We start from the raw sequence: 12,396 nt of genomic DNA, 5'->3' as shown, positions 1-12,396 counted from the left end.
CCCACTTCTGGTACTGGGACTATTTGAGGGAGGTACCTGCCTCCTTTCATTGCCTTTGCAACTGGTCTCCTGAAGCTGTGCCTTATCTCTAGCTTAGATAGGCTGTGCCTGACTCCTGCCCTGTTTTGCCTGTCTCCATCCTTACCTTCCCTGACTCTCGCCCTGTCTTGCCTGACTCCAGCCTTGCCCAACCTGTTCCATTATTGCAGAAAAAATGTCTATCTTATGGGGCTGCCTATGTTCCACCCAGCATACACCCCCATCACATTCCCTTGAATTTTTGTTTTGTTTTGAAAATGAGCCCCTATGTATAAATCAGATGGTCCTGAATGGACTTATTGTCTTATTGCACAGTTACTGTTCATAGATGATTATATGCTTTATTGTTTAAGTTTTGTGATTATGATTTGTGATTTATTGTGCAATTATGCATGCTGTGCTTGTAATTCACCAAGAACTTTTAGATTGTGTGGAATAGAAAATGTTTTAAATAAATAAGTATCATGTGAAAGGGAATTTTCAAAGATGCTCTTTTACTAAACAGCGTTAAGCCCTTAACTTTTAGTTATCTCGCGCAAACAGGCTACCCCAGAAATACACTGAGGTATTTTGCCTCTATTAATCTGCATCTTACAGATTTTTCAACAATATTTTTTGAAGGGGGGTGTGTTGTGGGTGGAGAGTGGGTGTTTCTGAATTATCCGTCTAGCACGTTATGATTAGCGCTCGCTAACCAGATAAGACAGAGTTAATCGGAGGCAGTAAGTGGTCCTGCATTTATGTTGTGCAGGTACCATTAGCACAAATAAAAAAAATAAATAAGAAGCCACATTAAATCCGGGCTTAGCTCACGAGAAAGTCCTGTGTTAAAGCATGTTCAGCCCAGATTTTACCACACTTAGGGGTCCTTTTACCAAGCTGTGGGAAAAAGGGACCTGCGTTAGCGGCGGGGGCTGTTTTATGCAATGGGGAGCCCTTATGTGCACATACTTATGTGGTAATAAGGGCTCCTGTGCTAAGTAACCTGGCAGCGCTCGGCGAGGCCCGATTACCGCCGGGTTACCGCCATGCAAGCCGTTTCCAGGGGTTTTCTTTTCCCCCCAGAAATGGCGCACACTTGGGGCGAGACTACTGCCGGTGGCTGTGTTGGGCCGGCGGTAGTTCCAGAAGAACGAGCGTTAAGCCCGCTTGGGGCTTACCGCCACTCTGTTAAAGGGCCCCTTAGTATCAGATCCCCAAAGTGATTTATGCAGGTAAACAGCACTTGCCTTGTGTTAGCCAGTGGTGCTCCAGCTGGCTAAAAGTCCACATGTTGTTCCATTAGAAGAAGGCATTTCTGGGGGCATGTTCTAAGCTAGGGAGAGAAGTATCCCCCCCAAAATTCAAAACAACTTATCTGGCCAGGAACAGTTCCTAACCGGTTAAATAAGGTTTAAGCGCCTAACTGCGGATATTCAGCGGGTGATAACCGGTTATCTCCCGCTGAATATCCCAGTTAGCGGCTGGCTGCTAACCAGCTACGTCACGCAACATAGCAGGTTAGGCAGAGGTATTCAGCGTCTAACCGGCTATGTTGAGCTGTCAAAATAGGCCGCTTAAACAGCAGACCTATCTTTGGCTGCTTAAAAAGTTAACTGGTTAGCACTGAATACTAGCATAGCGGTTAACATTTTAACAGCCCAAAAAAAAACTCAGGATATTCAATGCTGGTCACCAGAAATGGCTTGACACTGAATATCTGGCAGTGGCGTTCTTAGGCCGGCTGACGCCCGGGGCGGATCGCCAATGCGCCCCCCCCCCCCCCCCCCGGGTACAGCGCCCTCCCCCCCCCCCCGGCGAAATGACACACCCCAGGTGCATTTTTACCTGCTGGTGTTCTGGAGCAGAGGGAGCACGTAACGAGCAGCGCCGACAGGCGCGTGGCACCCCCCCAGCGGCGTGCACCTGGGGCGGACCGCACCCACCGCCCCCCCCCCTAGGAACGCCACTGATATCTGGGGTCAGCATCGATCACAGCACTTATGCACACGAGTGTATAGGGCAGATGTACATACTTCATATCCATGGCAAGTTTGTACATATTTCATTTTGAAAATTAGTGCAAAGCTTGTGGTTAAAATCACCTGTGGTCTTTGTTTCAACCCAGATAGTTTGACAGTTTGTTATGGTGTATTATGATTGCTAATTATAGTATCATAGCACGCTTTGAATAATTTTCTATAGACAGGTATGTAATAAGTCAGAAGATTAGGTTACATGAGATTACAAAATTTGTCCATTAAACTCTCAAACTGGACTTGGATCTGTCCCAGACCTGTCGTACAACCTAAGCCTAACCATGACATTGGACATTATCACACATTCAGGCAGCAAATACACTGACAGGCGTTTCAACTTCATTTTGTAATTCCTTTTGCAGAACGTGGAGCAGGATGTCCGGAACGAATTCGAAGCTAAAAGAATTACAAATTCCTCTGTAATTGAAAATGGGCACCAGCCTCTGTCAGGTGAGAAGATGAAATCAAAATTAACCTGAAAATGATTTGGCATCCTACAAGGTTGAAATGAAATGCCACTGATAGTCATCAGATGCATAGTAAAATAAGAGCACCCAGCCACGAACGAACCACATCATCTTCTGTGGTACCATATTATTGCTCTAATGCTTGGATTGGGTGGGTTAGAGTGAAAGTTATGTTACAGACCTGCAATGCTGGATACTCCCACTTTCTATTTTTCTACCTACCCATGCTGTGACCTTTTATAATTCACATGCAGACAGATAGTTTCAGACTCCAGGTCAAGATGTGGACAATTCCCAATGCAATTTTACAAGGGGCTGTTCCAACCATAGGGCCTCTTATAAAGTAGGTGCAGGACTGCACATAAAAGGCCCTCTGCAAAGCAGCAATTTTAGGAATCTGAATGTGACATGTGAGGAAACCAAACGTAGAAGCCCCCACCCACATAGATTTAGGGGCAGCTTTCTAAAATCACTGCTCCCTCTGTAAAGGACCCTGATCCCAGCATCAGATCCCCCCCAAGGCATTTGTTCCCCCCCCCCCCCAAGCAACAGTCCAACTCTGTCCTACTGATGCCACTCATGGCTTCAAGCATCCCCCCTTCCCGCTCATAACCTCCCTCTGAAGCAGGTCCCCATGGCAAACCCCTTCCAATACAAGCCTTGACCATGTGTGAACAGCCACTTGTCACCCTCACTCAAAGATCCAACCCCCCCACCCCAGGGCCTAACCTCCAAAGAAAAAGTTCCTCCTGCCCCCATCCCCACCTAATCCACACCCGGGCTCATGTCACTTTGTATAATAGTCGCCCAGATTCAAACAAGCATAATAGCCTCTTTCACTTCACCTTTTAACCAAGCTGGCTGTTGTTTGCTCTTCATTCCATCTTTGTTAATACATGGAATACATCTGGTCTGGGCTTCCACGATGTTATTTTTAAACAACGTCCATGCCTGTTTTAAAACCCTAACCTTTGCAGCTGACCCTTTCAGCTTCTTTTTAACCATTTTCCTCATTATGTCAGTCACCCTTTTGAAAATTGAATGTTGCTACAGTAGATTTCTTTCAAATTTGATCATGTTGTGATCACTGTTTCCCAGCAAATCCAACACCGCTACCTCTCATACCATGCCCTGCATTCCACTAAGGACTAGATCTAAAATAGCTCTCTTTCTTGTCAGTTCTTGGACCACTTGCACCAAGAAACAGTCATTTATTACATCTAAGAATTTTACCTCCCTAGCGCTCCCTGATGTAGCATTTATCCAGTCAATATTGGGGTAATTGAAATCTAATATCTGTAAACATTTGTTCATCTGTTTGTTCGTTCTGGCCAGGCGGATGGCTGTACAGCCCTACCAGTATACTTTTTCCCTTCATACATGTGGGTACAGTATATAACATATAGCGCAACCCCCCTCCAATTTGATTCACTCTATCATTGTGATATGATTTGTACCCAGATAACACAGTGTCCCATTGATTGTTCTCCTTCCACCAGTTCTTTGAGATGCCTATTATATTTATCTCTTAATTTAGTGCTATATACTCTAACTTTCCCATCTTATTTTTTAGGCTTCTAGCGTTTGTATATAGACACTTCAAATTGTGTTTTTTCCTAGCACCTACAAGCTGCTTTGAAGTTGATGGGGATCATTTGCATCCTTTACTCTGTTGTTCCATTACTGTTGTCACCATTATTGAAACCTCTCTATTGGATGACTTATCCAAATAAAATTATGACTGTGTGTTCAGCAATGCGACTTATATAGAAAGGATTGCTAAACATGCGCATGAAGGTTTCCAGATAACGTAGAGGGGCATAATCGAACGGCGCCGGCCATCTCCGGGGGTGGCTCCGTAAAGGGGCAGAGCCAACCGTATTATCGAAAAAGATGGCCGGCCATCTTTTCTTTCGATAATACGGTCGGGGCCAGCCAAATCTCAACATTAGGTCAAATATTGAGATCGCCAGATTTAGAGATGGCCAGCTTCGGTTTTCAGCCAAAATGGAAACTGGGCCCGGCCATCTCAAACCCAGCCAAATGAAAGCCCTTTGGTCATGGGAGGAGCCAACATTTGTAGTGCACTGGTCCCCCTCACATGCCAGGACACCAACCAGGCACTCTAGGGGGCACTGCAGTGGACTTCAAAAATTGCTCCCAGGTGCATAGCTCCCTTACCTTGTGTGCTGAGCCCCCCAAATCCCCCCCCCCAAAACCCATTCCCCACAACTCTACACCACTACAATAGCCCTTAGGGATGAAGGGGGGTACCTACATGTGGGTACAGTGGGGTTTGGAGGGCTCAACATTTACCACCACAAGTGTAACAGGTAGGGGGCATGGGCCTGGGTCCATCTACCTGAAGTGCACTGCACCAACTAAATACTGCTCCAGGGACCTGCATACTGCTGTCAGGGAGCTGGGTATGACATTTGAGGATGGCATAAAGGCTGGCAAAAAAACCCTTTTTTTTTTTTTTTTGGGTGGGAGGGGGTTGGTGACCACTGGGGGAGTAAGGGGAGGTGATCCCCGATTCCCTCCGGTGGTCATCTGGTCAGTTGGGGCACCTTTTTGAAGCTTGGTCCTGAAAAAAAAGGGACCAAGTGAAGCCAGCAAAATGCTCGTCAGGGCCGGCTTTGTATTTTCCATTATCGGGTGAAGCCGGCCATCTCGTAACCACGCCCACGTCCCGTCTTCTGTACCCTGCCGAAACGCCCCCTTGAAGTTTGGCTGGCTCTGCGACGGAAAGCAGTTGAACCCGGCCAAAATCGGCTTTTGATTATACCATTGGCCGGGTTTAGGAGATGGCCAGCCATCTCCCGATTTGTGTCGGAAGATGGCCGGTGATCTCTTTCGAAAATAAGCAGGATAGTAACATAGTAAATGACGGCAGATAAAACCTGTATGGTCCATCCAGTCTGCCCAACTCATTTTACATGGTATGTGATACTTTATATGTATACCAGGATACAGTATCTTTAAGCAGATGCTGGACCACTGAAAATTCAGCCCATAATGCTCTGAAGTAATGTACAGTTAATGTCAAAAGCAAATTTCTAGGATGAAAAGTGCCATGGCTATCTATGTTTTTCTCCAACAAGGCTGACCTTTTAAATGAAAAATATTTCACCCAGAACATCCCTTGAGATTATTTTATCACATTTCCCAGAGCGGCCAGTCTGCTGTTCCAGTGCTGATCTTAACTATTATTGTTATTTTTAGCTGAGCTGTGTTAGAAAATGTTCAGATGCACACAGCCCTGCATGCCTGTATAAATATTTGCATTGGTGGTGTAATACTGAGCTGTAAAATTATGACACTGCACATTCAAACATCTGTTCATCAGCAAAATTTTCATCACACAGAAATGTCACCCATTGCACATAGTGCTGTGCAGTGCTTTTATAGACTTCTGTTTCCCAAACAGTCTGCCTCGTGCTTGTTATTTATAGGAATGTACATTTTATTCAGGTTTTTAAATTTTTTTTACATTTTAGGAGAAATAGAGGGGCCCTTTTACTAAAATGTGTTACTCACTTGGCATGCAGTTAAGCTACTGTGTGAACATTTTAAGAGATTTTGCAGTAGTCTGACAATTTCGGCAAGTTAAACTGTGCATTATCGTTTATCGTTTATTTGTTTACTATACCGTCACTTATTGCATTGCAAATCAGAACAGTTTACACATCTAAAAAAATACAGTAACAAAATATATAATGTAAACTAGGTTGTGGACCTGGTGAACTGGGTTTGATTCCTACTGCTGCCTGATGATAGGCAGTGGGTTGAGATCCTGGGAAACCAGGTTCAATTCCCTCTGCAGCTCCATGTGACCCTGGGCAAGTCACTTAATCCTCCGTTACTAGTACAATGTACAACTTAGATTGTGAGCCCACTAGGGACAGACCTAGTACCTGTAAAATGAAACTGTAAACTGCTTAGGTCTAAGCAGTATATAAATACTGAAATGAATGAAATTATTCGAACTTCGCTATTCTGACCATCCAGCATATCTGATAGACACCCCCCCCCATGACATCATCACATTTATTTCTATTATAAATCTTTGTTTTAAAACAATTTTTGAAAATCAGGAACTCTATGCCTTTATTTATTTATTTTTTATTTATTTATTTGCACATTTATACCCCACGTTTTTCCCACACTTTGCGGGCTCAGAGTGGCTTACAATGTACTGAATGGCTATTGCCAAATCAGAGGTGATATGGTTACAATCAAATTAGATAGAATATAAGATACAGGGAAAGTAGATAGTAGGGAAAGGTAAGAGACTAAAATGGACCGTAAATATGTTGGTAGGAAGAGCTGCAGGTTAAAAGTTGAATCCGTGGAGTAGGCTGAACCTCTTATGGCTGAAAGAGAGGTAAATCAACTGGACACACCAAGATGACCCTGCAAGATGGAAATGGAGTCGAAATCCGCTCTAATAACCGACCACTCCTGCTCCCATGGCAACTGGCGCAGCGATCCACACACTCTCCGACATCTGCAACGATAAACAGCTGAGAGATAAGTGGAAGCCAATAAGCATGGAAATCATGCCGTCTTCGCAGCTGCAATTCGCAGGGCAGCACTTTCCAAGAGGTCCCAACGGCGCCGCCGCAACATTTATGCATTGTTTGAGGGGTTTACGCGGTGTTTTCTGTATTATCTGACTTTTCACTTATCCAACAATGGGTCGGTCCCGTTTACGTCAGATAATCGAGACTATTATGTAGCACGCGTTAACTGGCTAACACAGAGTTAATTCGGGAGCTCTTAGTGCCTCCTAAGTAGTAAGTGAGCCTGTGTAAATTCTCAGCAGATATCATGTACTAATGGGAACCTTAATACATGACCTGCAATTAAATATACTGGGAACGCCCCTCCTTGATGTAGTGTTAGATTTTGGCTTGCCACACATTACAAGCCTGCATTTCAATGTGTTAAGCTGAAACTTAAATATAACAACCCTACGCTTGTAAGTTGCTTCAATCACAGTTGTAAGGAGTAGGCAAATCAAGTCAAATAGAAGCCTTGGCAGCAACTCATTTCACACAGTGACATACCCTGTGGTTTGCCTGCATCATCATCGGCTCCTATATATCATGACTTTTAATTTTACAGTGTTTCACTTATATGCATATAATTCGTATAAACTTTAAAACTTATCTTGACTTAAGTGACTGCAATCAGACCTGCGCCAACCAGTGGTGTAGCCAGACTGCCAATTTTGGGTGGGCCTGAACCCAAAGTGGGTGGGCACAAAATTTTCTCTCTACCCCCTCCCCCAGGAAATATTTAGTCACACTTTTCAGTGAGCTTTCAGAGGCCAAAACCTCCTGTCTCAGGTCAGTATAATGCTGTTACAATAGATATCTCCTGACCTAAGGAAGGAAGTATTGGTCTCTGAAACTTTATTAACACAGGTACCATATTACTTTATCCTAAATTAAAAATAAAATTATTTTCTTTACCTTTGTTGTATGGCCATTTACTTTTTCTCATTGTGTTGCTCCCAGTCTCTAGATTCTGCTTTCCTTCGTCTTTCTCTTGCCAAGGTTTCCTGTCCATTCATCACTTATGGCTTTTCATCTTTTCCTCACCCTTGTTCGCCACATGCCCCTTCCTCTTATTCTCCAGTCTTTCCCTACTCTGTCCTCTCCCTCTTTCCATCCAGCAGCTCCCCTCTTTCTCTCCCCTCTTTCTTTTGCATCCAGCGTCTCCTTTTTCTCCCTACCCTTCCATCCAGTGTCTTCCCTCTTTCTCTCCTTATCCTTCCACTCATCTACCCTCTCTCCTGATCCTTCCATCTAGTGTCTCTAACTCCCCTCTCCTTCTATCCAGTGTCTATCTCTCTACCCTTTTCTATTCAGTCTCCTCCCGCTCTCCACATCCTTCTAGTTTCTCCCCTTTCTCTCTGCATCCTTTCATCCATCTCCCCTCTTTCTCTCCCTATCCTCCCATGTCCAGCAGCTCTCTTCCCTCTAGTCCCTTCTTCCTCTTCCTTCCTTGTCCAGCAGCTCTCCAGCCCCTTCCTCCTCTCCCTCCCATGTCCAGCAGCTCTCTCCCTTCCATCCAATCCCCTCCTCCTCTCCATCCCATGTCCAGCAGCTCTCTCCCTTCCCTCTAGTCCCTTCTTCCTCTTCCTCCCTTGTCCAGCAGCTCTCCAGTCCCTTCCTCCTCTCCCTCCCATGTCCAGTAGCTCTCTCCCTTCCCGCCAGTCCCTCCCATGTCCCAGCAGCTCTCCCTTCCCGTCAGTCCCTTCTTCCGCTCCCTCCCATGTCCCAGCAGCTTCTCCCTTCCCTCCAGTCCCTTCTTCCTCTCCCTCCCATGTCCCAGCAGCTTCTCCCTTCCCTCCAGTCCCTTCTTCCTCTCCCTCCCATGTCCAGTAGCTCTCTCCCTTCCCTCCAGTCCCTTCTTCCTCTCCCTCCCATGTCCCAGCAGCTTCTCCCTTCCCTCCAGTCTCTTCTTCCTCTCCCTCCCATGTCCCAGCAGCTTCTCCCTTCCCTCCAGTCCCTTCTTCCTCTCCCTCCCATGTCCCAGCAGCTTCTCCCTTCCCTCCAGTCCCTTCTTCCTCTCCCTCCCATGTCCCAGCAGCTTCTCCCTTCCCTCCAGTCCCTTCTTCCTCTCCCTCCCATGTCCCAGCAGCTTCTCCCTTCCCTCCAGTCCCTTCTTCCTCTCCCTCCCATGTCCCAGTAGCTCTCTCTTCCTTCCCTCAAGTCCCTTCCTCCTCTCCCTCCTATGTCCCAGCAGCTCAGCCACTTTCCCCCCAGGCCCGCGAATCCACATCCTTCCCACGCTGTTGCAGCCCTTTTGTCCCGCGGAGGCAGCGTTTCCTTCCTACCCTGTCTTCTCCCCAGGCTCCGCTGCATTGTCCCTGCAAGAGGAATCGTTTTCCTTTTCGGCCGTCGCGCTGTGCTGCGCTGCCATACACACAGGCAGCTTCGCTCCTCCCCCGCCGCGTTCATCCGGCCCTAACAGGAAGTGCATCAGAGAGGGCCAGAATGGACGTGACAGGGGAGGAGCGAAGCTGCCTGTGTGTATGTCAGCGCAGCGCGACGGCGGAAAAGGAAAACGATTCCACTTGCAGGCTGGGACGATGCAGGGGAGCCTGGGGAGAAGACAGGGCAGGAAGGAAACGCTGAACGCTGCCTCCGCGTGACAAAAGGGCAGCGACAGCGTGCGAAGGATGGGCGGGCCTGGAGGGAAAATGGGTGGGCCTGGGCCCGTCCAGGCCCACCCGTGGCTACGCCCCTGGCGCCAACATGGGCCATGTTTCGCAAAGCTGCATCAGGGCCATAGGTCCTATAACAAAAATAACTTTTATTGCACTACAAAGCAACATAAAACTACATCCTAAAACTCAAGATAAAAAACGTAGCCCGCATACATTATCTAAGATGCCATACTACTTTGGGGTCTCCTCAACTTCACAGCATAGACACAATAAGCATCATCACGTTATAAATGTTCAATTGGGCCCAACTCCGTAACAATAACTCCAACCCACCAATCAGCTTTTTGCAACAAGGATGGCCAAGTCAGTCTCTAAATTCAACCCCTTATGCCAGTGGTTTCCAAAAACCTGGTCCTGGAGGCACCCCAGCCAGTCAGTTTTTCAGGATACCCACAATAAATATTCATGAAAGAGATAAGTACATAAGTATTGCCATACTGGAAAAGACCAAAGGTCCATCAAGCCCAGCATCCTGTTTCCAACAGTGGCCAATCCAAGTCACAAATACCTGGCAAGATTTGCATGCACTGCCTCCACTGCATACTAATCTATCTCATGGATATTTATTGTGGAGATACTGAAAACCTGACTGACTGGGGTGTCTTCAGGACCTGGTTTGGGAGCCACTGTCTTAGGCGATACTGTCCCCAATGTGAATATCCAATATTGTTCCCTAAAATTTAACAATTTTTCAATATCACCCTTCTCCCATCCCATACGTATGATCTCCACAACTCTCCATTTCATATCCCTAAGTGTGTGACATTTCTCTAGCCATTGGGACACCAACGGTGCCTGCTCATTTTTACAGACATTTCTAGATTTATGCTCATTTAATTGCAGTTTAAATGCTCTAGATGTGTGACCCGCATACAGCAGTCCTGTATCACATAAATTAATTTCAATGAATCACAATCAGTATTATCCCTTGCCACAATAACCCTATTCTGTTTTGCTGGGCAAAACTGTAATTATTATATTGCCAAAGCACACCATTGGCAACCCCCACACACCCCGTGGCCAACCACCAGTCTGAGAGAAGAGGATAATCCTTTTGTAACACAATAATTGTCAAAAACTGACTCACAGGGAGATTAGATCTCAAATTATATAGATGAAAGCTGCCAAACAGCAGCAAAGTATTTCTAGTGACAGATTTACGATGTAAAGTAGTATGTATACTATCACCTTGTCTATAGAAATGTACATTCCAAAACTACTATTTGTTGTCAGTCAATCACTGTTGTAAACTGTAAACTGCCAGTTAGTGAATTAAACCATTGCAAAAACAACTGAAGTTGATTCCTATCCCTCTCCGTAAATAATAAAATATATCATCCAAGAACCGCTTCTACTAAGTAGCTGAAACCATTGGAAGGAATAAATATATTGTTCCTTAAAATCAGCCACTACCAAAGTGCTCATAATACTGCCCTTGAAAATAAAAATGGTTGTTACAGATTACCAGGGCTTTTTTTGAGGGGGTACTTGGGGGTACTGAGTACCGGCACCTTTTTCCATTGTCTGCTAAAATTGACCCATGGATCCCAAGTTTTAATGAAAGAGCTCATGCTCTACATACCAATTCTGCCTTGTCATAGATTCTGTGACTGGTTGCAGGGGGCCTGGCTATTGTGGGGTGGGTCCCTCAGTGATCACCCCACCCCTGAAGGGTAACCTAGCATTTGAGTACCGGCATCTTTTTTGCTAGGAAAAACGCACTGCAAATTATCAACATAGCATCACAACACCTGACATTATCATCCTGTGAATTCCTTTCAACACCTGGTGGCCACCACCAGCAAGCTGTCCCTTAGTCTTTTCTGGAATTGTACAGTGATGGCTTTGTGACTGTTTAAACATGATATCTCAGATTTCATTTTTATGTTTGCTGCTTCTGATCCCAGCAGGATGCACTGGGCAGGGCAGGGCACCGCCATTTTGATGGCGTGTCCAACAGGACGAGGGACTAGGACTGCATCCCTCTTCCTTCGTCAAAGTAGGGGAGGTTAGGGAGCCACTTCTAGACCATCAGGGCTACTGTTTGGGATGGGGGGCATGGCCAGAGGTCCCAATGGACCATCATAATTGTATTTATTTTCGGGGAGTGGGGGGTCTCGGGTCCACCGGACCACAACTAGACTACTGCAATGCAGCATACGTAGGGTGCAAGGAAACCATGCTAAAATCACTGCAAACCATCCAAAACATTGCAGCAAGACTGATATTCAAGAAATCGAAATATAAAAGAGAAACTCCACTACTCAAAACATTGCACTGGCTGCCAATCAAGGCAAGACTACTCTTCAAAACGAGTACCCTCATTTTTAAAATACTATTTGGAACGGCAGCTGAATATATGCTAGACATGATTGAGCTATCCCCGAGAAACGCAGGTCCAGAAAGCAGAGGCTTCCTACTTCTTCACTAACCAAACTAACTATCCACACAGCAGGAGTTAGCTACCTGGGCTCCAAATGGTGAAACTCAATGCCAAAAGCCACAAGAAACATCACTATCTACCTTTAGTTCAGGAAAAATATTAAAACTTACATTTTCAAAATCTTCTATAGCTAACTACATAAATTATCAATGTCCCACCTCTAAAAAACTACCTCTACAAATCTAC

General features: G+C 45.6%; 1 protein-coding gene across 1 annotated transcript in view; it reads left to right on the top strand.

Moving 5' to 3' along the window:
- Positions 1 to 12,396, top strand: part of SMTNL2 (smoothelin like 2) — a 178,544-nt gene that overhangs the window by 102,531 nt on the left and 63,617 nt on the right. The window contains exon 2 of the mRNA XM_030185854.1: positions 2,420 to 2,507. Coding sequence (XP_030041714.1) covers positions 2,420 to 2,507 — 88 coding nt within the window. The remainder of the gene's footprint in view (positions 1 to 2,419; positions 2,508 to 12,396) is intronic.

This window comes from Microcaecilia unicolor, chromosome 13 (genome assembly GCF_901765095.1).
Source record: "Microcaecilia unicolor chromosome 13, aMicUni1.1, whole genome shotgun sequence".
In the NCBI taxonomy this organism is placed as follows: domain Eukaryota; kingdom Metazoa; phylum Chordata; class Amphibia; order Gymnophiona; family Siphonopidae; genus Microcaecilia; species Microcaecilia unicolor.
The sequence above is the reverse complement of the archived record's forward strand: the minus strand, read 5'-3'. Positions and strand labels throughout refer to the sequence as shown.